The 20787-nt window shown below is 38.4% G+C and overlaps 1 protein-coding gene across 3 annotated transcripts in view; it reads right to left on the reverse strand.

Moving 5' to 3' along the window:
- Positions 1-20787, reverse strand: part of dgkzb (diacylglycerol kinase, zeta b) — a 76426-nt gene that overhangs the window by 28079 nt on the left and 27560 nt on the right. For all 3 annotated transcript variants that reach the window (XM_076077555.1, XM_076077556.1, XM_076077557.1), the window contains 25 exons: positions 18667-18783; positions 17917-17991; positions 17484-17585; positions 16532-16614; positions 16358-16418; positions 15574-15687; positions 13438-13578; positions 13271-13349; positions 12069-12124; positions 11925-11987; positions 10981-11054; positions 10802-10913; positions 9194-9393; positions 9006-9106; positions 8754-8857; positions 8225-8294; positions 8108-8148; positions 7837-8030; positions 7589-7678; positions 6462-6530; positions 6345-6379; positions 5348-5391; positions 4945-5065; positions 2984-3020; positions 2793-2892 (listed from right to left, as the gene is read on the reverse strand). In XM_076077555.1, coding sequence (XP_075933670.1) covers positions 2793-2892; positions 2984-3020; positions 4945-5065; positions 5348-5391; positions 6345-6379; positions 6462-6530; positions 7589-7678; positions 7837-8030; positions 8108-8148; positions 8225-8294; positions 8754-8857; positions 9006-9106; positions 9194-9393; positions 10802-10913; positions 10981-11054; positions 11925-11987; positions 12069-12124; positions 13271-13349; positions 13438-13578; positions 15574-15687; positions 16358-16418; positions 16532-16614; positions 17484-17585; positions 17917-17991; positions 18667-18783 — 2283 coding nt within the window. The remainder of the gene's footprint in view (positions 1-2792; positions 2893-2983; positions 3021-4944; positions 5066-5347; positions 5392-6344; positions 6380-6461; positions 6531-7588; positions 7679-7836; positions 8031-8107; positions 8149-8224; positions 8295-8753; positions 8858-9005; positions 9107-9193; positions 9394-10801; positions 10914-10980; positions 11055-11924; positions 11988-12068; positions 12125-13270; positions 13350-13437; positions 13579-15573; positions 15688-16357; positions 16419-16531; positions 16615-17483; positions 17586-17916; positions 17992-18666; positions 18784-20787) is intronic.

Genomic DNA, 20787 nt, shown 5'->3' on the forward strand with positions numbered 1-20787 from the left:
TCAATAACAATGTTCTTATATGTTTCACCTGTTATCAATAACAATGTTCTCGTGTGTTTCAGCTGTTATCAATAACAATGTTCTCATGTGTTTCAGCTGTTATCAATAACAATGTTCTCATGTGTTTCAGCTGTTATCAATAACAATGTTCTTATATGTTTCACCTGTTATCAATAACAATGTTCTCGTGTGTTTCAGCTGTTATCAATAACAATGTTCTCATGTGTTTCAGCTGTTATCAATAACAATGTTCTCATGTGTTTCAACTGTTATCAAATACAATGTTCTCATGTGTTTCAGCTGTTATCAATAACAATGTTCTTATGTGTTTCAGCTGTTATCAATAGCAATGTTCTTATGTGTTTCAGCTGTTATCAATAACAATGTTCTCGTGTGTTTCAGCTGTTATCAATAACAATGTTCTCATGTGTTTCAACTGTTATCAATAACAATGTTCTCATATGTTTCAGCTGTTATCAATAACTATGTTCTTATATGTTTCAGCTGTTATCAATAACAATGTTCGTATATGTTTCACCTGTTATCAATAACAATGTTCTTATATGTTTCAGCTGTTATCAATAACAATGTTCTTATATGTTTAACCTGTTATCAATAACAATGTTCTCGTGTGTTTCAGCTGTTATCAATAACAATGTTCTCATGTGTTTCAGCTGTTATCAATAACAATGTTCTCATGTGTTTCAACTGTTATCAATAACAATGTTCTCATATGTTTCAGCTGTTATCAATAACTATGTTCTTATATGTTTCAGCTGTTATCAATAACAATGTTCTTATATGTTTCAGCTGTTATCAATAACAATGTTCGTATATGTTTCAGCTGTTATCAATAACAATGTTCTCATGTGTTTCAGCTGTTATCAATAACAATGTTCTTATATGTTTCAGCTGTTATCAATAACAATGTTCCCATGTGTTTCAGTTGTTATCAATAACAATGTTCTCGTGTTTCAACTGTTATCAATAACAATGTTCTTATATGTTTCAGCTGTTATCAATAACAATGTTCTTATATGTTTCAGCTGTTATCAATAACAATGTTCTTATATGTTTCAGCTGTTATCAATAACAATGTTCGTATATGTTTCACCTGTTATCAATAACAATGTTCTCATGTGTTTTAGCTGTTATCAATAACAATGTTCTCATGTGTTTCAGCTGTTATCAATAACAATGTTCTCATATGTTTCAGCTGTTATCAATAACAATGTTCGTATATGTTTCAGCTGTTATCAATAACAATGTTCTTATATGTTTCACCTGTTATCAATACCAATGTTCTCATGTGTTTCAGCTGTTATCAATAACAATGTTCTTATATGTTTCAGCTGTTATCAATAACAATGTTTGTATATGTTTCACCTGTTATCAATAAAAATGTTCTCATGTGTTTCAGCTGTTATCAATAACAATGTTCTCATGTGTTTCAGCTGTTATCAATAACAATGTTCTCATGTGTTTCAGCTGTTATCAATAACAATGTTCTTATGTGTTTCAGCTGTTATCAATAACAATGTTCTCATGTGTTTCAGCTGTTATCAATAACAATGTTCTCATGTGTTTCAACTGTTATCAATAACAATGTTCTTATATGTTTCAGCTGTTATCAATAACAATGTTCTTATATGTTTCAGCTGTTATCAATAACAATGTTCTTATATGTTTCACCTGTTATCAATAACAATGTTCTCGTGTGTTTCAGCTGTTATCAATAACAATGTTCTCATGTGTTTCAGCTGTTATCAATAACAATGTTCTCATGTGTTTCAGCTGTTATCAATAACAATGTTCTCATGTGTTTCAACTGTTATCAAATACAATGTTCTCATGTGTTTCAGCTGTTATCAATAACAATGTTCTTATGTGTTTCAGCTGTTATCAATAACAATGTTCTCATGTGTTTCAGCTGTTATCAATAACAATGTTCTCATGTGTTTCAACTGTTATCAATAACAATGTTCTTATATGTTTCAGCTGTTATCAATAACAATGTTCTTATATGTTTCAGCTGTTATCAATAACAATGTTCTCGTGTGTTTCAGCTGTTATCAATAACAATGTTCTCATGTGTTTCAACTGTTATCAAATACAATGTTCTAATGTGTTTCAGCTGTTATCAATAACAATGTTCTTATGTGTTTCAGCTGTTATCAATAACAATGTTCTTATATGTTTCAGCTGTTATCAATAGCAATGTTCTTATGTGTTTCAGCTGTTATCAATAACAATGTTCGTATATGTTTCACCTGTTATCAATAACAATGTTCTTATATGTTTCAGCTGTTATCAATAACAATGTTCTTATATGTTTCACCTGTTATCAATAACAATGTTCTCGTGTGTTTCAGCTGTTATCAATAACAATGTTTGTATATGTTTCACCTGTTATCAATAACAATGTTCTTATGTGTTTCAGCTGTTATCAATAACAATGTTCCCATGTGTTTCAGCTGTTATCAATAACAATGTTCTCATGTGTTTCAGCTGTTATCAATAACAATGTTCTCATGTGTTTCAGCTGTTATCAATAACAATGTTCTCATGTGTTTCAACTGTTATCAATAACAATGTTCTTATATGTTTCAGCTGTTATCAATAACAATGTTCTTATATGTTTCAGCTGTTATCAATAACAATGTTCTTATATGTTTCAGCTGTTATCAATAACAATGTCCACTCCCCTCTCACCTGCCAGGTGGAGTGTGTTGCTCACAGTGTAAACGTGTCAGTGTGTGTTACAGGTGTGTCACAGGTGAGTGACGGTTTACCTGCAGGTCGGTCTTCATGAGCGACGCCCCGGCCTCCACCAGGTAGTGACAGATGCTCCTCTGACAGGAGGAGGCGGCTTTGTGGAGCGCTGTCTCACCTCTGGAGAACAAAACATGAATATTAATAACACAAACAGTTTAAAGTATTCAGAGAAAGTCTAAACAGGTATTTTAAAAGAAACTTGACTCACGTCTCCTTCTCCGTTATGTCCAGGTGAGACGTGGGCACTAAAAAAACACACAAAATGCATTTAGAAACATCAACAAACTGTATTATCTTTAGAATACAATATGAACATGTATAAATATATATAAGAACGATTAATTGATTCAAGTGAACAAACCAACAAAATGTTTTTAAAGTCAAAGATTATGAAACGGCAGAATATTAAAGGAGCTGAAGGAGATAAAGGAGCTAAAAGAGATAAAGGAGCTAAAGGAGATAAAGGAGCTAAAGGAAATAAAGGAGCTAAAGGAGCTAAAAGAGATAAAGGAGCTAAAAGAGATAAAGGAGATAAAGGAGATAAAGGAGATAAAGGAGATAAAAGAGATAAAGGAAATAAATGAGCTAAAGGAGCTAAAGGAGCTAAAGGAGATAAAGGAGATAAAGGAGATAAATAAGATAAAGGAGCTAAAGGAGGTAAAGGAGCTAAAGGACATAAAGGAGACAAGGAGCTAAAGGAGATAAAGGAGATAAAGGAGATAAAGGAGATAAAGGAGATAAAGGAGATAAAGGAGCTAATGGCTAAAGCTAAAAGCTTTATTAAATAAAGATAAGAAAGAAACTAAACAGTGGAGTCAAACTAAAGAATTCACAGAAATGATTTAAAATGTTGTTCAATTAATATTAGTTTGTTTGTGTGTGTGCGCGTGTGTGTGTGTGTGTATTGATGTGTGTGTGTGTGTCTCATAGAAGATTTTCTTAAAGTGTCTGCAGACCGTCTTCTGTTATGTCACATGAAAGTGAATCAGGTAATATGACGTTTTTCTTCTTCTGCTCCCACAAAGGTTATGTTGTTACATTAACAACATATATGTTGTTAATGTAACAACATATATGTTGTTGTTATGTCATATTTATGTTGAACACACTGAACCAACAGGAATGTTGAGGAACTCTTTGTGACTCAGTGAAATGTTGTGCAGCTGTCAGACACAAAGTTCAAACTAATCGATCAGAACAGAAGTGATTAACGGGCGGTTGTGAGGAGGCTGGAGGTTCTCCTGCTGCTGGAGGTTCTCCTGCTGCACATACCAGAGAAATGGAACCTTAACGACCACAGAGTGGAAAAAACGTCTGAATTCAGAATACAAGTATGTGGAAAGAGAACAACTGGTCTAAACTACTCTGTTAACTGAGAACCAGCTTACAAGTATTACAAAATAAACTCTCTTTAAATTATGTTTTTAATAATAGTACCTATAAAAAGACGGTTTTATCATTTTCAAAGGGGATTTAATTTGGCCTTTTTTTAAACACTTCACAGAAAAAGACCTTAAATGTCAAAGTGAACGACACTTTTTCTGCTGATCACAGTAAAAAAAGTGAGAAAATATAATATTATCATACTTATTATAAGCACTGTAACACGCGAGTAGCAGTCAGTGTGCTACTGGCGCTCCCTAGTGGACTGGAGTTTCTCTACAAACAAACTTAAACTGTCAGAATCCTTTTAAACGTTTAAATAGAAACTCAGAGAATAAACTTCTGCTTCATGTATTTTATAGAAACCTTCTGTGTGTTAAACTGATCTGCATTCTAATGAAGCACAAACGTGATTATAGAAATGATTCATATTTACACAGATGAAAGTTTTCACTCGATAACAGACAGAAGAGCTAAACAGGTCGGACACCAACAGGAAACAGGAAACACGTCCTAAACTCATCTACTAGTATTTTACTTACTGCCTTTTATCTCATTACATTAGAAGTATTCCTTCATACGGTACTCTGGTGTTCTCCTGATTAGTACAATGTGTGTACAATGTGTATACAGTGTGTATGTACAGTGCGTATAGTGTGTACAGTGTGTATGTACAGTGTGTATAGTGTATACAGTGAGTATACAGTTTTTTGTATACTGTGTATACAGAGTGTGTGTACAGTGTGTGTGTAGTGTGTGTATATAGTGTGTGTGTGCTTCTTTCACCGTGGTCGATGAGGTACTTGAGGATCTCTCTGCTCTCGTTCTCCACAGCGTGATGCAGCAGAGTGCAGCCGGCCTCGTCCTGCAGCAGGAGGTCTGCCCCCTGCTGGTGGAGCTCCGTCAGCTGCACCACAACAATAACAACAACAACAACAGCCTGAGATAGCCTGACATCAATCATCGGGTTAATTTAAGCTGCTAATAGGACATTTGATCAACTTAGTTGAACCACGTACGAGGAACGGGGCCCAGGTTGAGGAGTAAATTAACACATAGTCGTGTTTCCAACAGAAACAAAGTGAACATCCAGTGAAGTGAAAGTTGAAATGAACACATTTAATGTAAACGTTGATGTTTTATTAAAGATAAGTGTTAATGAGCATCAGACCTCAGAGGGTTCACTCACTCTGTTCAGGTCTTCAGTCCTGATGCAGTGGATCAACTCAGCATCTACAGAACAAACCAGTTACAGTGAAAACTCTCCAACTGTTGCTTTCTATTCCTACAACCACTCAGAAGAACGTTCTTCTGTAATAAATCATGTTTAGACTTTCTGAACTTCATAAAACTATGAGAGACCGTTAGGGGTTAGGAGTTAGGGTTTAGGAGTTAGGGTTTAGGGGTTAGGGGTTAGGAGTTAGGAGTTAGGGGTTAGGAGTTAGGAGTTAGGGGTTAGGGATTAGGGATTAGGAGTTAGGAGTTAGGGGTTAGGAGTTAGGAGTTAGGGGTTAGGGGTTAGGGATTAGGGGTTAGGAGTTAGGAGTTAGGGGTTAGGAGTTAGGAGTTAGGGGTTAGGAGTTAGGAGTTAGGGGTTAGGGATTAGGGGTTAGGAGTTAGGAGTTAGGGGTTAAGAGTTAGGGTTTAAGAGTTAGGAGTTAGGGGTTAGGGGTTAGGAGTTAGGGGTTAGGAGTTAGGGTTTAGTAGTTAGGGTTTAAGAGTTAGGAGTTAGGGGTTAGGAGTTAGGAGTTAGGGGTTAGGAGTTAGGAGTTAGGGGTTAGGGGTTAGGAGTTAGGAGTTAGGGGTTAGGAGTTAGGAGTTAGGGGTTAGGAGTTAGGGGTTAGGGGTTAGGAGTTAGGAGTTAGGGGTTAGGGGTTAGGGATTAGGGGTTAGGAGTTAGGGGTTAGGAGTTAGGGGTTAGGAGTTAGGGTTTAAGAGTTAGGAGTTAGGGGTTAGGAGTTAGGAGTTAGGGGTTAGGAGTTAGGAGTTAGGAGTTAGGGGTTAGGGGTTAGGAGTTAGGGTTTAGGGGTTAGGAGTTAGGGTTTAAGAGTTAGGAGTTAGGGGTTAGGGGTTAGGAGTTAGGAGTTAGGGGTTAGGAGTTAGGGGTTAGGAGTTAGGAGTTAGGGGTTAGGAGTTAGGGGTTAGGAGTTAGGAGTTAGGGGTTAGGAGTTAGGAGTTAGGTTTACCTTGTTGAGGGCCGTGTGAGGTCGCTCTGGAAGGACTGTGAGAGAGACAGATCAGATCAACGTTAGAGAAGATCACACACCGATGATGTCACACCACACACACTGATGATGTCATACCTAACGATGGGTCTGAAGTCAGCCAGCGTTGTGTTGAAGCGATGAACATTAACAATCTTTGCTCCTCTCCTTCAGACCACAAGATGGACACAATGAGACGTCAGCTCCAGGTACTACGGATGTGTACTCTATGAAGTACCATGTATGTGTACTGTATGTGTATTCTATGAAGTGTACTGTATGTGTATTGCATGAGGTACCATGTATGTGGTACTATGTATGTGTACTGTATGTGTATTCTATGAAGTGTACTGTATGTGTATTGCATGAGGTACCATGTATGTGGTACTATGTATGTGTACTGTATGTGTATTCTATGAAGTACCATGTATGTGTACTGTATGTGTATTGCATGAGGTACCATGTATGTGGTACTACATATGTGTACTGTACGAGGTACTACGTATGTGTAGTGTATGTGTACTGTATGAGGTACCATGTATGTGTAATCTATGAAGTATCATGTATATGTACTGTATGAGGTAAAACATATGTGTACTGTAAGTAGTACCATGAAGTATTTCAAGCAGTCAGACGGAGACATATACACACGTATATATATATATGTGTGTATGAAGGTATGTGTATGTATGTATATACAGTACATATATACACATAAATACATACATGTACACATGATGACGAGACAAACAGTTATTTTATTTCCCGTTTATGTGAAATAATAAAAATTATTTATCATAAAAGTGACGTGAAAAGTACAATAACTAAAGTACACATTCAGTACTTTTACTTTATTGTTGTTGATCTGATCCTTTTTACAGTAAATAAATATGAATATTTCTAATATATAGAATATTATTGATTATTTAACACAACTAGAATTAAAGAGAAAAAAGCAACAGTTTTTATCAAATAATTGATTTTTAAATTCTGCTGTTGGTTTATTAATTACTGACTACTGTTCAGGTCTGGTTCAGGTCTGGTTCAGGTCTGGTCCGGTTCAGATCTTATTCAGGTCTGGTTCAGGTCCGGTTCAGGTCCGGTTCAGGTCTGGTTCAGGTCTGGTTCAGATCTGGTCTGGTTCAGGTCTTGTTTTACTCGTATTGAATCTCATTAACGTGTCTTTTAAATCTTTACTGTATGAATCACGTGAACACGTTTACTACCTGCAGAGGGCGCTCTGTGAGGAACTCTGAGACAAAACCTCAGACACACAACTGTCACTGGAGATCCTCTTTCTCTGGAGGTCTCTGAGTCTGGAACACAAGACAGACAGACAGACAGACAGACAGTATGAGACATATTATTGTCTTTGACTCTGAGATAAATGTTGTTAAAGATAAATAGTCAATCATCATTATTATTATTAATATTTTAGTTAATTATTTTTATTAATAGTTTAGACATCTCTCACCTCGGGGGGATTGATGGGGAGACCGATGAGACCGGGAAGACGAACTGTCTCTGCTGGTCCTGGTCCTGGTGGTCCTCAGAATCCAGCAGGTCCGGCACGCCGGGGGAGGTGCCCACCGTCTCGGTGACGACCAGCTCCGGGTCCAGGATGTAGAGCTCCTCCTGAGAGATCTCCGTCACGTAGTTCAGGTGCTCCTGAGACACAGAATCAGTATAAATAGAATGATGTCAGAGAGAAAAGAAATTAAGCTGATCCGGTTCTGCTGTCACACCTGAGCCCGGTCGATCCGGTAGAAGCGGTCTGCTGTGGTACCTGGAACACAAAGAAGACCAGGATCAGGTTCTCTGTGAGGGACGGACTCTGAGAACCTGTAGGGGGGGGGGCTTACAGTCCAGGAAACACCACTTCATGGACAACTTGTGAGGAGACAGACCGTCCACCTTCATCAGGTCTCCGTCCTGGAGGAGCAGAGACACTTCGTTCATTATTATTATTCATAACATCTCTCTGAACACGCTGTTGATCATCTTTACTTTATTTTATCCTCCAATGTTTTTATGACGCGTCTGTTGTTTGTTTTCTACTTCAGTTGTTTTTGGTTGATGAAAAAAGTGATAATTTTATGATCATCATTATAATTGTTATAATTATTATTACTATCACCAATATTATCATCATAAAATCATTATTATTATTGTTAGTAAATATATTAGTATTAGTAGTAGTAGTAGTATTCGTAGTATTCGTAGTAGTAGTAGTATTCATAGTAGTATTCGTAGTATTAGTAGTATTAGTATTAGTAGTAGTAGTAGTAGTAGTAGTAGTAGTAGTATTAGTAGTAGTAGTAGTAATAGTAGTAGTAATAGTAGTAGTAGTAGTAGTAGTAGTAGTAATAGTAGTAGTAGTAGTAGTATTACCTGGTCCTGGACCTGGTCCAGGTCCTCATGCAGATGCTCGATGAGCGGACGGCAGGTCTCCAGGTCGCTGTCTCCGGGGACGGTGATGACTCCCAGAGGAGTCGCTGAGAGGAGGACAAGGTCAGAGTGAACCTGTTCAGTCTGACGTTACACGACTATGACATCATTTGATCAACTCATAAATAATCAAACAGCTGATATTTAATTCTTCTTCTTATTGATCTGATCACAGTTAACCCTTCAGTGACTCACAGGCCTCCTTCAGCTGGTCCTTGTCGTAGTGCAGAGCCTCGTACGCCGCCATGCTGATCCGGTTCACTCTGATCTGGAGCTTCTCAGGAACCGGCTGCTGACTGCAGTGGAGTATTTTCACAGCAGGTATTAGTACTTTTACTGCAGTAAAGACTCAGAAACATGTGATGGATTGGTGTAGAGTTTACTCGTTGAGGTGGGGCATGGAGATCCTCCTCTTGGTCTTCTGCACCATGTTGGCCTGGTTCCTCAGGTTGATGTGGATGATGGAGGGAGCCAGTTTACAGGGCTCTCCGTCCACCTGCATGGGGATCGACTTGTAGGTGGTGAGGGTCACTTCTTTACACTGATGGAGCCGCTCGCCGTGACCGCCCACCTGCAGTGTGGCCTGGACACAAACAACAACCGCAGGTCACCAAGACACAAACAGCAACCGCAGGTCACCAAGACACAAACAACAACCGCAGGTCACCAAGACACAAGCAACAACCGCAGGTCACCAAGACACAAACAACACCCGCAGGTCACCAAGACACAAACAACACCCGCAGGTCACCAAGACACAAACAACAACCGCAGGTCACCAAGACACAAACAGCACCCGCAGGTCACCAAGACACAAACAACAACCGCAGGTCACCAAGACACAAGCAACAACCGCAGGTCACCAAGACACAAACAACACCCGCAGGTCACCAAGACACAAACAACACCCGCAGGTCACCAAGACACAAACAACAACCGCAGGTCACCAAGACACAAACAGCAACCGCAGGTCACCAAGACACAAACAACAACCGCAGGTCACCAAGACACAAGCAACAACCGCAGGTCACCAAGTCACAAGCAACAACCGCAGGTCACCAAGACACAAACAACAACCGCAGGTCACCAAGACACAAACAGCGTAGGGGTGCAGGCAGAGCATTCCATAGCCTCGGTGCTACTGCCTCAAAACCTAGATCACCACGGGTCTTAAGACGAGTGCGTGGGACAGACAGATAGTTTAACATGTTTGACCTGAGAGCGCGGCGGCTGAATAAGGGTGAAGTAGTTCAGCCACATATGTGGGAGCCTGACCGTGTAGTGCTCTGTAAGTGAGAGTGAGTATTTTGAAGTGTATCCTAAATGCTACAGGGAGCCAGTGGAGAGATCTGAGTACGGGGTGATGTGAGACCGTCTATTTGTCCTGGTGAGTAATCTGGCGGCATCGTTTTGGATGACCTGCAAACGGTTAAGAGCAGCTACACTGAGTGATGAGAAAAGTGTGTTACAATAACCACAGGTCACCGACACAACAACCGCAGGTCAACTACACAAAAGAATAACCTGAGGTGGTCGACACAAGCACCAACCGCAGGTCACCAAGACACAAACAGCAACCGCAGGTCACCAAGACACAAACAACACCCGCAGGTCACCAAGACACAAGCAACAACCGCAGGTCACCAAGACACAAGCAACAACCGCAGGTGGAGCTGCTGCTGCTTGAGTCATGACTCGTGTAGATTAAACACATGGTTTGGTGTCTTTGGTGTAATTTTTGACACCAAAGACAGAATTGTATACGAATCAAAAATATGTGGCTGATGAGCTGACGTGGTCTGACGTGGTCTCACGTGGTCTGACGTGGTCTCATGTGGTCTCATGTGGTCTGACGTGGTCTCATGTGGTCTGACGTGGTCTGGCGTGGTCTGATGTGGTCTGACGTGGTCTCATGTGGTCTGACGTGGTCTGACGTGGTCTGACGTGGTCTCATGTGGTTTGACGTGGTCTCATGTGGTCTGACAGCTCACCAGAGACGTCATGGTGAAGCCGATGACCTCGATGCAGCCGTCGTCGTGGCGCTGCGGTTCAAAGTCCTGGTGTTCACTGGGGTGACCCCACGGCACGGTGCCGGCACAGTACCTGCACACAGAGACCGGTCAGAGGTCTGCAGACCGGTTCAAACTGTAGAAACAGTCACTCAGCGTACCTGGGGATGTTGAGGAAGAGCAGACACTGTAGCTTCAGGTCCTGGACTTTGGCCGTCAGGTCTGTACCGTCACACTGAGGAGGGAGACGCAGACTAAATACAAGTACACACAGTACTCACAGTACTCACACAGTATCCTGCAGCAATACTGACGATATGTATTTATATTTATGTATTATTCAGGTAAATCTTGTTTTATATTAAATATAAGACACATTTTCAACAGATGGTTGTAATAGAGGACGTGATGTACAGAAGCTCAGGTCTCTGATTTCAGGTGAGGATTAAACACATAAACTTTCAATCTGACGGACATGAAACTATTTATATAGAAAATGTAAAACACATTTGAGTTATTCTGAATAAATGTTGCTGCTGTTCTACTCTGTTGTTTGTGTCAGCAGCCAAATGTGGATTAATCCGCCACTGAAAGTAGTCCCCAACAAAGTCACTACTTCCTCCTGTTTCTTAAATAAAAGCTACAATAAAGCTTCACATGTAAATCATATTTATAAGCCTTCTGTCACATGTTGTACATTAGTGTTTACATATTTAAATAAAACAGTTCATCTGGTCTTTGAGCATCGATGTTTCTAACTGATGGATGTATATATACACATCCGTATATATATACATCCATATATATATATATATGGATGTATATATATGCGGATATATGAAATGTAATAACTGATGCAGCTGATACAGAAACAAAGTTCCAACATGGCCGTCACCTGAGTTAGCTCGCAGCTAGCTAACTTGACAAAATGAGACTTTCTTGCTGCAAAAGTATCTGTTTTTTTACCCTAACCCTAACCCTGATGTGTAATTCAAGCGGGAAATGTTTTGTCTCTCGTCTTTGACTTCCGTCCATATTAGTAGTGAGTGATGTCCTGATGTCAAGAAGAGAGAGATGATGATGAGGAAGAGAGAGGAAGACTCACCACCACTCTGATGTGCTTGGCGAGGTCTTTGGAGCTCCCGCTCAGGAAGTCTGAGAAGGCCGTCTGAAACACACACACACATCATAAATCATAATGATAATAATAATAATAAAGTAATAATAACAACAACAGAGCTACACTTACTCCTGCATAGAACATCTTGTTCCTGAAGCGGCTGTTAAACTTCTCTGGGTTCGCCTCTGGAAGAAAAACAAAGTGTTTCGATTTTTACATCAGAAAGCATCTGTGACATGAAACACAGACTCATAAGCTCGTTATCTGGAACTAAGGAAGGAACTCAGCTCGCTCACATTTCCATGGATCGTTTGGTTTCTCGGTTTCATTATGTGAGTTTACATTGATTAGAGAGCTTTCTATTGGTCCCTGTTGGGTGATGAGGTCACTGGGGATGTGGATGAGAACAGAACAAATAAAGGAGGAGCAGTGAGGATAACGGAGAGAGGAGGAGGAGCCTCAGATACATGTTTGATTACAGCAGCTGGTCTACAAGGATCCGGAACATGTATTATTCATTTCAACTTCTCTGAAGTCAGTGAACCATCAAAAATACTAAATGTTATACTTTTACTTTGTTGAAGTAATTTCTAAATATTTGAATTATTTGTAAAAACTTGTTTTTATTAAAACTTTCAGTCTAAATTTTAGAATGCGGCCTCTGATAGAACAGCTTTGCTCCAAACATTTCATAGAATCAGAATGTTGTGAATGGTGACAGAAGACAAACTGACCAATCACAACGCTCCATTACTGTCTTCAGCTCGGCATCCGTAAATGAAATCACTTCTTAAAACATTTTTAAAGGTCGACTTTAATGGGATGTCGTCGCTTTTCTGTTTTATTATTTTATTTGTTGATTTTACTAAATTATTTTACTACATTTTTTCTATTTTATGTTATTTATTTCTTAGTTTATTTGTATTCGTGACTGTTTCACTGAGCTGTGGGTGCTATATAAATAAAGTCATTATTATTATTATTGAGATGGAAATGCTCCTGAATGTTTGAACACGGGTGTGTGTGTGAATAGTAATAAATAGAAGTGACTGAAGGTAATCCCAGTGATTGATGTGTGAAGAGGCTTTAGTGCAGTGATACTCAACTGTTCTTGCTTTTCAAACTCACAATAAATATAAATTCAATGTCAATAAGAAAAAAACATGAAAATATATTAGATTATCAAAACATCAGACTGAACCCTGAATATCCTCAGATAGATAAAGGTGAGTTATGGCCCTATTAATGTCTGTTCAGTTTATCTGATAAATGGTATTAATGTTTGTTTAAGAGAAAGTTGACTCTTCCTGCCTCAGAGAGCTCAGACTGACCTCTGGATTCATGGAAGCCCAGCGTGACGTGAGCATCGAAGCCCAGACTGAAGTAGTTGTTGAAGACGTCGATAGGAAGCTGAGAAACAGCAGAAAGAATCACCGTGGTTAAAGACGTCTGACTTAACGTGACCTCTCGTGTAATGAGTCTCAGACTCTCCGCAGACCTTGTCGGTCTGATGCTCGTCCCGGTCCTCCGGTCGGGCCTCGGGGTTCGCCTCCACATTCAGGTTCCATCGATCCAGCTGGACGATGTTTCCGTCCTCGACGTGTGAGAGGATCTTTGTTATCGGCTCGTCGGTGTAACCCTGGGAGAGAGGAGAGACACTTTCAATCTGTAATAATATGAATGTCTGAATGCAGAACTTGTATTGAAGTATTTTTATACTGTAGTATTACTTCTATCATTCACACCGCATCAGGACCACTGTGAAAAGCTGGCAAGTAGAGCTCCAGTTGAACCTCAGTATAATTCCAGTTAAACTTCAGTATAACTCCAGTTAAACCCCAGTATAACTCCAGTTAAACCCCAGTATAACTCCAGTTAAACCCCAGTATAACTCCAGTTAAACCTCAGTATAGCTCCAGTTAAACCTCAGTATAACTCCAGTTAAACCCCAGTATAACTCCAGTTAAACCCCAGTATAACTCCAGTTAAACCTCAGTATAGCTCCAGTTAAACCCCAGTATAACTCTAGTTAAACCCCAGTATAACTCTAGTTAAACCCCAGTATAACTCCAGTTAAACCTCAGTATAACTCCAGTTAAACCCCAGTATAACTACAGTTAAACCCCAGTATAGCTCCAGCTAAACCTCAGTATAGCTCCAGTTAAACCCCAGTATAGCTCCAGTTAAACCCCAGTATAACTCCAGTTAAACCCCAGTATAACTACAGTTAAACCCCAGTATAGCTCCAGTTAAACCCCAGTATAACTCCAGTTAAACCCCAGTATAACTCCAGTTAAACCTCAGTATAGCTCCAGTTAAACCCCAGTATAACTCTAGTTAAACCCCAGTATAACTCCAGTTAAACCTCAGTATAGCTCCAGTTAAACCCCAGTATAACTCTAGTTAAACCCCAGTATAACTCCAGTTAAACCTCAGTATAGCTCCAGTTAAACCCCAGTATAACTCCAGTTAAACCCCAGTATAACTCCAGTTAAACCTCAGTATAGCTCCAGTTAAACCCCAGTATAACTCTAGTTAAACCCCAGTATAACTCTAGTTAAACCCCAGTATAACTCCAGTTAAACCTCAGTATAACTCCAGTTAAACCTCAGTATAACTCCAGTTAAACCCCAGTATAACTCCAGCTAAACCTCAGTATAGCTCCAGTTAAACCCCAGTATAACTCCAGTTAAACCCCAGTATAACTCCAGTTAAACCCCAGTATAACTACAGTTAAACCCCAGTATAGCTCCAGTTAAACCCCAGTATAACTCCAGTTAAACCCCAGTATAACTCCAGTTAAACCTCAGTATAACTCCAGTTAAACCCCAGTATAACTCTAGTTAAACCCCAGTATAACTCCAGTTAAACCTCAGTATAGCTCCAGTTAAACCCCAGTATAACTCTAGTTAAACCCCAGTATAACTCCAGTTAAACCTCAGTATAGCTCCAGTTAAACCCCAGTATAACTCCAGTTAAACCCCAGTATAACTCCAGTTAAACCTCAGTATAGCTCCAGTTAAACCCCAGTATAACTCTAGTTAAACCCCAGTATAACTCTAGTTAAACCCCAGTATAACTCCAGTTAAACCTCAGTATAACTCCAGTTAAACCTCAGTATAACTCCAGTTAAACCCCAGTATAACTCCAGCTAAACCTCAGTATAGCTCCAGTTAAACCCCAGTATAACTCCAGTTAAACCCCAGTATAACTACAGTTAAACCCCAGTATAGCTCCAGTTAAACCCCAGTATAACTCCAGTTAAACCCCAGTATAACTCTAGTTAAACCCCAGTATAGCTCCAGTTAAACCCCAGTATAACTCCAGTTAAACCTCAGTATAGCTCCAGTTAAACCCCAGTATAACTCCAGTTAAACCCCAGTATAATTCCAGTTAAACCCCAGTATAGCTCCAGCTAAACCCCAGTATAACTCCAGTTAAACCCCAGTATAACTCCAGTTAAACCCCAGTATAACTACAGTTAAACCCCAGTATAACTCCAGTTAAACCCCAGTATAACTACAGTTAAACCCCAGTATAATTCCAGTTAAACCCCAGTATAGCTCCAGCTAAACCCCAGTATAACTCCAGTTAAACCCCAGTATAACTCCAGTTAAACCCCAGCATAACTCACCCCTCCCCAGTTGAGAGTCCTCGCCAGGTCGTTTCCGGTCCCCAGAGGGAGGATACCTACAGGAGGCTGGGGGCGGAGCTTCAGCTCATCCAACACGGACAAGATCCAGCCAACCTGAACACACACATACATTTTTGCTACATCGTGGGGACTTCAGTCTAGGAGGTTACACGTGGGGACACCACTTTCTAAATGGAATAACGGTATACTTTTGATCACATACATATTTTGGGGGGTCCTGGGAACTAGCACACACACCGAAACGTGCTTAACTCTCACAGTATTTTCATCAGTTTTGAAACATTTTGGTCAGGAGAACATTAGCTAGTCACATTTATTTTATTACTGCTTTAATTCTTTATATTCTAATATAACTACACCTGCTGTTATTATTATTAGTCATCATTTTTCTATTATTATTCTGCTATTATTAGTACCACTACTATTATTACTACTTCCATATGAATCATATATGTCATATGCATTGAATGTGTTGTAACTTTTATGTTGTTCAATCTGTTCACATGAATTGAATTATATAAAAAAATCGTGAAGATTGTTTGAACAAAACGTGTAAGTATCATAAAGTTTATCTGACAGATTACTTTCTGCAATAATTCAAAATCCAATGGAAAATTCCTATTGCCTGTTTGTGGAGGGAAGCAGTGACGATGACTTCCTGTTGGACAGAAACACGTCGTCCCTGCAGCTCTCTGTTGATTGAGGTTGATTGTGCTCTAAGTGTTAAGTTTAGGTTTAAGTTTAAGTTTAAGGTTGGACTCACTGTCCCGTCCCCCCCACAGGCCAGGATCCTCAGGTTGGGCACTTTGGCGTACAGCTCCAACCTGCAGGAGAAACACAAAGTAAAGCCTGAACATCTCCTCAGCGGTTCACTCCTCACTCCTCCGAACAGAAAAAAAGGGAATTGGGATGCACCCCTGTGCCGGTCTGGTCTTACCCCTCTCTGGGTCCTCCCTTCGTCAGGTCAAACACCTGCCGAGGGTTCAGGTACCACATGAAGGATTGGATGATCTTCGCTCCCTGAAAACAAAATAAAATAAAAACAGTTTGTCTATTACTCTGTTTATCAATCAACAGAAAATTAACAGCGTATCATTTTGCAAATTCAATCAATGGTTAACGTCATTTTTTCATCATTCTGTGGGTCCAATTTCAAATATGAGGATTTGCGTCTTTTGTCATTCATTATTAATTTAATTTATTTTTTACTGGCTGAACAAAACAAATATTTGATGACGGATATTGTAGTGGAAACGTTTGTTATAATTTTAAAAAAATACTTGAGGTTCTTCAACAACGTTAAGCTCATCATGTTTTCTTGATATTATATAATACAAAATGCTAATTAAATTGCTGCATTATTAATGCTCTAGCTTCACTTCATGCAATATCCCTTTTTCATTGTCCCCAGTAATTCCAGTAAAAAGCTCCTTTTGATTGGAATAACCTCTGTCTTTCTCTGTGACCAATCATCTCCTTCGACTGCTTCAGGACTTCTTTATTTTCTCATCTTATGCTTTTAATTTGTGCCTTCTTTCAGTCTAACTGAATTTTAAAAAGTTGCTCTGTATGCTGATGTGAATTGTTAATTTATCATATCCTTGTATTTCTTGTACAATAGCTGAGGGCTGAGGTGGGGGAGGGGAAGGGTCAGCGAGCTGTCTGTATTTGTAGTTTATGTTATGATATCAATGATGTTTTTGTCTGTATGTGTTTATTTGTAGTTTGTTATATCAATGATGTTTTGTCTGTATGTGTTTGCATTTATGTCTACAGGAAACCCTTTGATAATGAGATGCTACATCTCAAGAGGCTATCCTTAAAATAAATTCAGATTCAAACATGTTCAGATGAAATGAGGCCCTTGAGAAGCAGGAAGGTGACTCTACCTGGTTTCCTCCACTCTTCGGGTTAACAAACACCAGCAGAGGCTTCATGAGCTGAGAGGGGAGGGGCTTCACCAGGAAGGGCTTCCAGCGGCCATCTTGGATCTGACGGAGTAGAAACACCCAGGAGACGAAAAACACATTTACACCACTCATCACATTACATCATCCCAACTCATTAACCTTAATACAACAGATATTCTAATTATATGACAACCTCTCAAAATACTCTTTTTAAAATGTCAGGTTATTAAAGTCAGACTCAAAGGACACATGATTAAAAGCAGCGTAGGCTACATGTTCTATAGGGAGAGTGCACAGCTCCTTAGCTGTACCATAGTTAGCTAGAAGCTAATTTACATCTGTCGTCCGCGCTGAAACCTTAAAGAAGTTTCGCTTTAGATTTGTAAAATGTTGAGTTCGGTCTCTTCCTCACCTCTGATCCCTTCTTGCTCGATTTGTTGCATTTCAGCGACGTCCTTTTCTTCTTTTTACTCGACTTCAGGGACGACTGAACAAAGGAAGACAAACACAACAACATCAGACGATATATGTGTGTGTGTGTGTGTGTGTGTGTGTGTGTGTGTGTGTGTGTGTGTGTGGATCTACGCTTATTTATTGAACAGTGTGAGGACCTGATGGCACACTGACATTGTGGGGACCAACCTACCTTGTGGGGACCGTAAAGCCAACTCCACATATACACACAATTTAAAGTTTATGTCCAAACAATGAGTGACGGACCTTCATGTTCTGTTCTACTTTCTCTTTCTACTTGTCTGAGAAGAAAGTGTTGGTCATACATACAGTAATAATAATAAAATGAAAAATAAACTGCTCAATAACTTAGTGTAGTACCCAAAATATGCTGTCATGATACAAATTGTGGTGTTAAGTGCCAATTAGTAATTATGACTAGGTTTAAACAAGTGCAAGAAGTAATGTAGCTGTTGAATGAAAACCATTTATCTCCACATTTAATGATTTTGAATTTTGCTGATAAACTGAGGGATTAACGAGTAATTTGACATAACGACAGTTTGGACTGGTTGAAGGTTCATGTTGGAATTAGGTCTAGTTTAGAGTTATAGTAGGCAGAGAGGCATTTAGTTGTGATGGTAAGGGTTAGGAGCTAGGGAATACATAGGGTCCTCACAAGTACAGAGAGACAAACATATGTATGTACCTGTATTCTGCGGACCCTGATGATCCAGGTAGGAGGAATGATGACGGCAGCGTGAGCTCCCAGAGAGCAGCACTCCTCTATCTGCTGCAGCATGAAGCACGTCACCTTATTGTGGTACTGAAACACAGACAGACAGCAAGTCACCATACTAAAATGCAGGCAGACCGTGCCATAAGTATGTTTTCCAGCTTAAGTTTGTACAAATTTTAACCAAATTTCTATAAAATGTATAAAATAAAACTTGACTGAAGTCCTGTTTCCATCCACTCCTGTTGTGTGAATATTAGTACGATATACACAAACAGCTAGTCAGTGCTATTAAATCACTGCACAAGAAGAAAAGGTGATTAAAAGAGCTCGAGTCAAATGATGGAAAACCATTTGTGTTAGTTTAATTTATTAATGTGGGGACGGTCACAGCTTCCTCATTGCTCCACAAACATCTCATGTTTTAAGCTTTTTGTTCCTGTTCAGGACTACTTTGATACAACTGTTCCATTTGTTGCTCTGGTTCATTTGGGTTCACACGGCAACATTCAAGAGTGGTAAAACAATGTAAACAAATGCCATGCAATTGTTCTCTTATTGGTCACAATTGTTATCAGGAAGATTTTCCTCAGAACTCTTCCTCCTCTTTCTTTTCTTTCTTCTATATTATGGGGGCACCAGCAGAGTGTTTTATTTGTATTGTGTTTATGTGGTTTAAGGTGCTAAATTCCTAATTCAGATCTATCAATGATAGAGAGCCTCCACACGCTCCAGGTTTCAAAACAACTGGTCCAACAGAACTAGCTATGAATACACCCAAAGTCACATGCTTCATGGGTTATTTATGCATACTAATAATGTTAATACTGTTAATGTATTACTAATAATGTTAACAATGTTAATGCATTACTAATAATGTTAACAATGTTAATGCATTACTAATAATGTTAACAATGTTAATGCAGTAGTAATAATGTTAACAATGTCAATGCAGTAGTAATAATGTTAACAATGTTAATGCAGTAGTAATAATGTTAACAATGTTAATGCATTACTAATAATGTTAACAATGTTAATGCAGTAGTAATAATGTTAACAATGTTAATGCAGTAGTAATAATGTTAACAATGTTAATGCATTACTAATAATGTTAACAATGTTAATGCAGTAGTAATAATGTTAACAATGTTAATGCATTACTAATGATGTTAACAATGTTAATGCAGTAGTAATAATGTTAACAATGTTAATGCATTACTAATAATGTTAACAATGTTAATGTAGTAGTAATAATGTTAACAATGTTAATGCATTACTAATAATGTTAACAATGTTAATGCAGTAGTAATAATGTTAACAATGTTAATGCATTAGTAATAATGTTAACAATGTTAATGCATTAGTAATAATGTTAACAATGTTAATGCAGTAGTAATAATGTTAACAATGTTAATGCATTACTAATAATGTTAACAATGTTAATGCATTAGTAATAATGTTAACAATGTTAATGCAGTAGTAATAATGTTAATAATGTTAATGCATTAGTAATAATGTTAACAATGTTAATGCAGTAGTAATAATGTTAACAATGTTAATGCATTACTAATAGTGTTAACAATGTTAATGCAGTAGTAATAATGTTAACAATGTTAATGCATTACTAATAATGTTAACAATGTTAATGCAGTAGTAATAATGTTAACAATGTTAATGCATTACTAATAATGTTAACAATGTTAATGCATTAGTAATAATGTTAACAATGTTAATGCAGTAGTAATAATGTTAACAATGTTAATGCATTACTAATAATGTTAACAATGTTAATGCAGTAGTAATAATGTTAACAATGTTAATGCATTACTAATAATGTTAACAATGTTAATGCAGTAGTAATAATGTTAACAATGTCAATGCATTACTAATAATGTTAACAATGTTAATGCAGTAGTAATAATGTTAACAATGTCAATGCATTACTAATAATGTTAACAATGTTAATGCAGTAGTAATAATGTTAACAATGTTAATGTATTAGTAATAATGTTAACAATGTTAATGCATTAGTAATAATGTTAACAATGTTAATGCAGTAGTAATAATGTTAACAATGTTAATGCATTACTAATA

Source organism: Anarhichas minor, unplaced genomic scaffold (genome assembly GCF_050575085.1).
Source record: "Anarhichas minor isolate MPS153535 unplaced genomic scaffold, ASM5057508v1 ptg000061l, whole genome shotgun sequence".
NCBI classification, from domain to species: domain Eukaryota; kingdom Metazoa; phylum Chordata; class Actinopteri; order Perciformes; family Anarhichadidae; genus Anarhichas; species Anarhichas minor.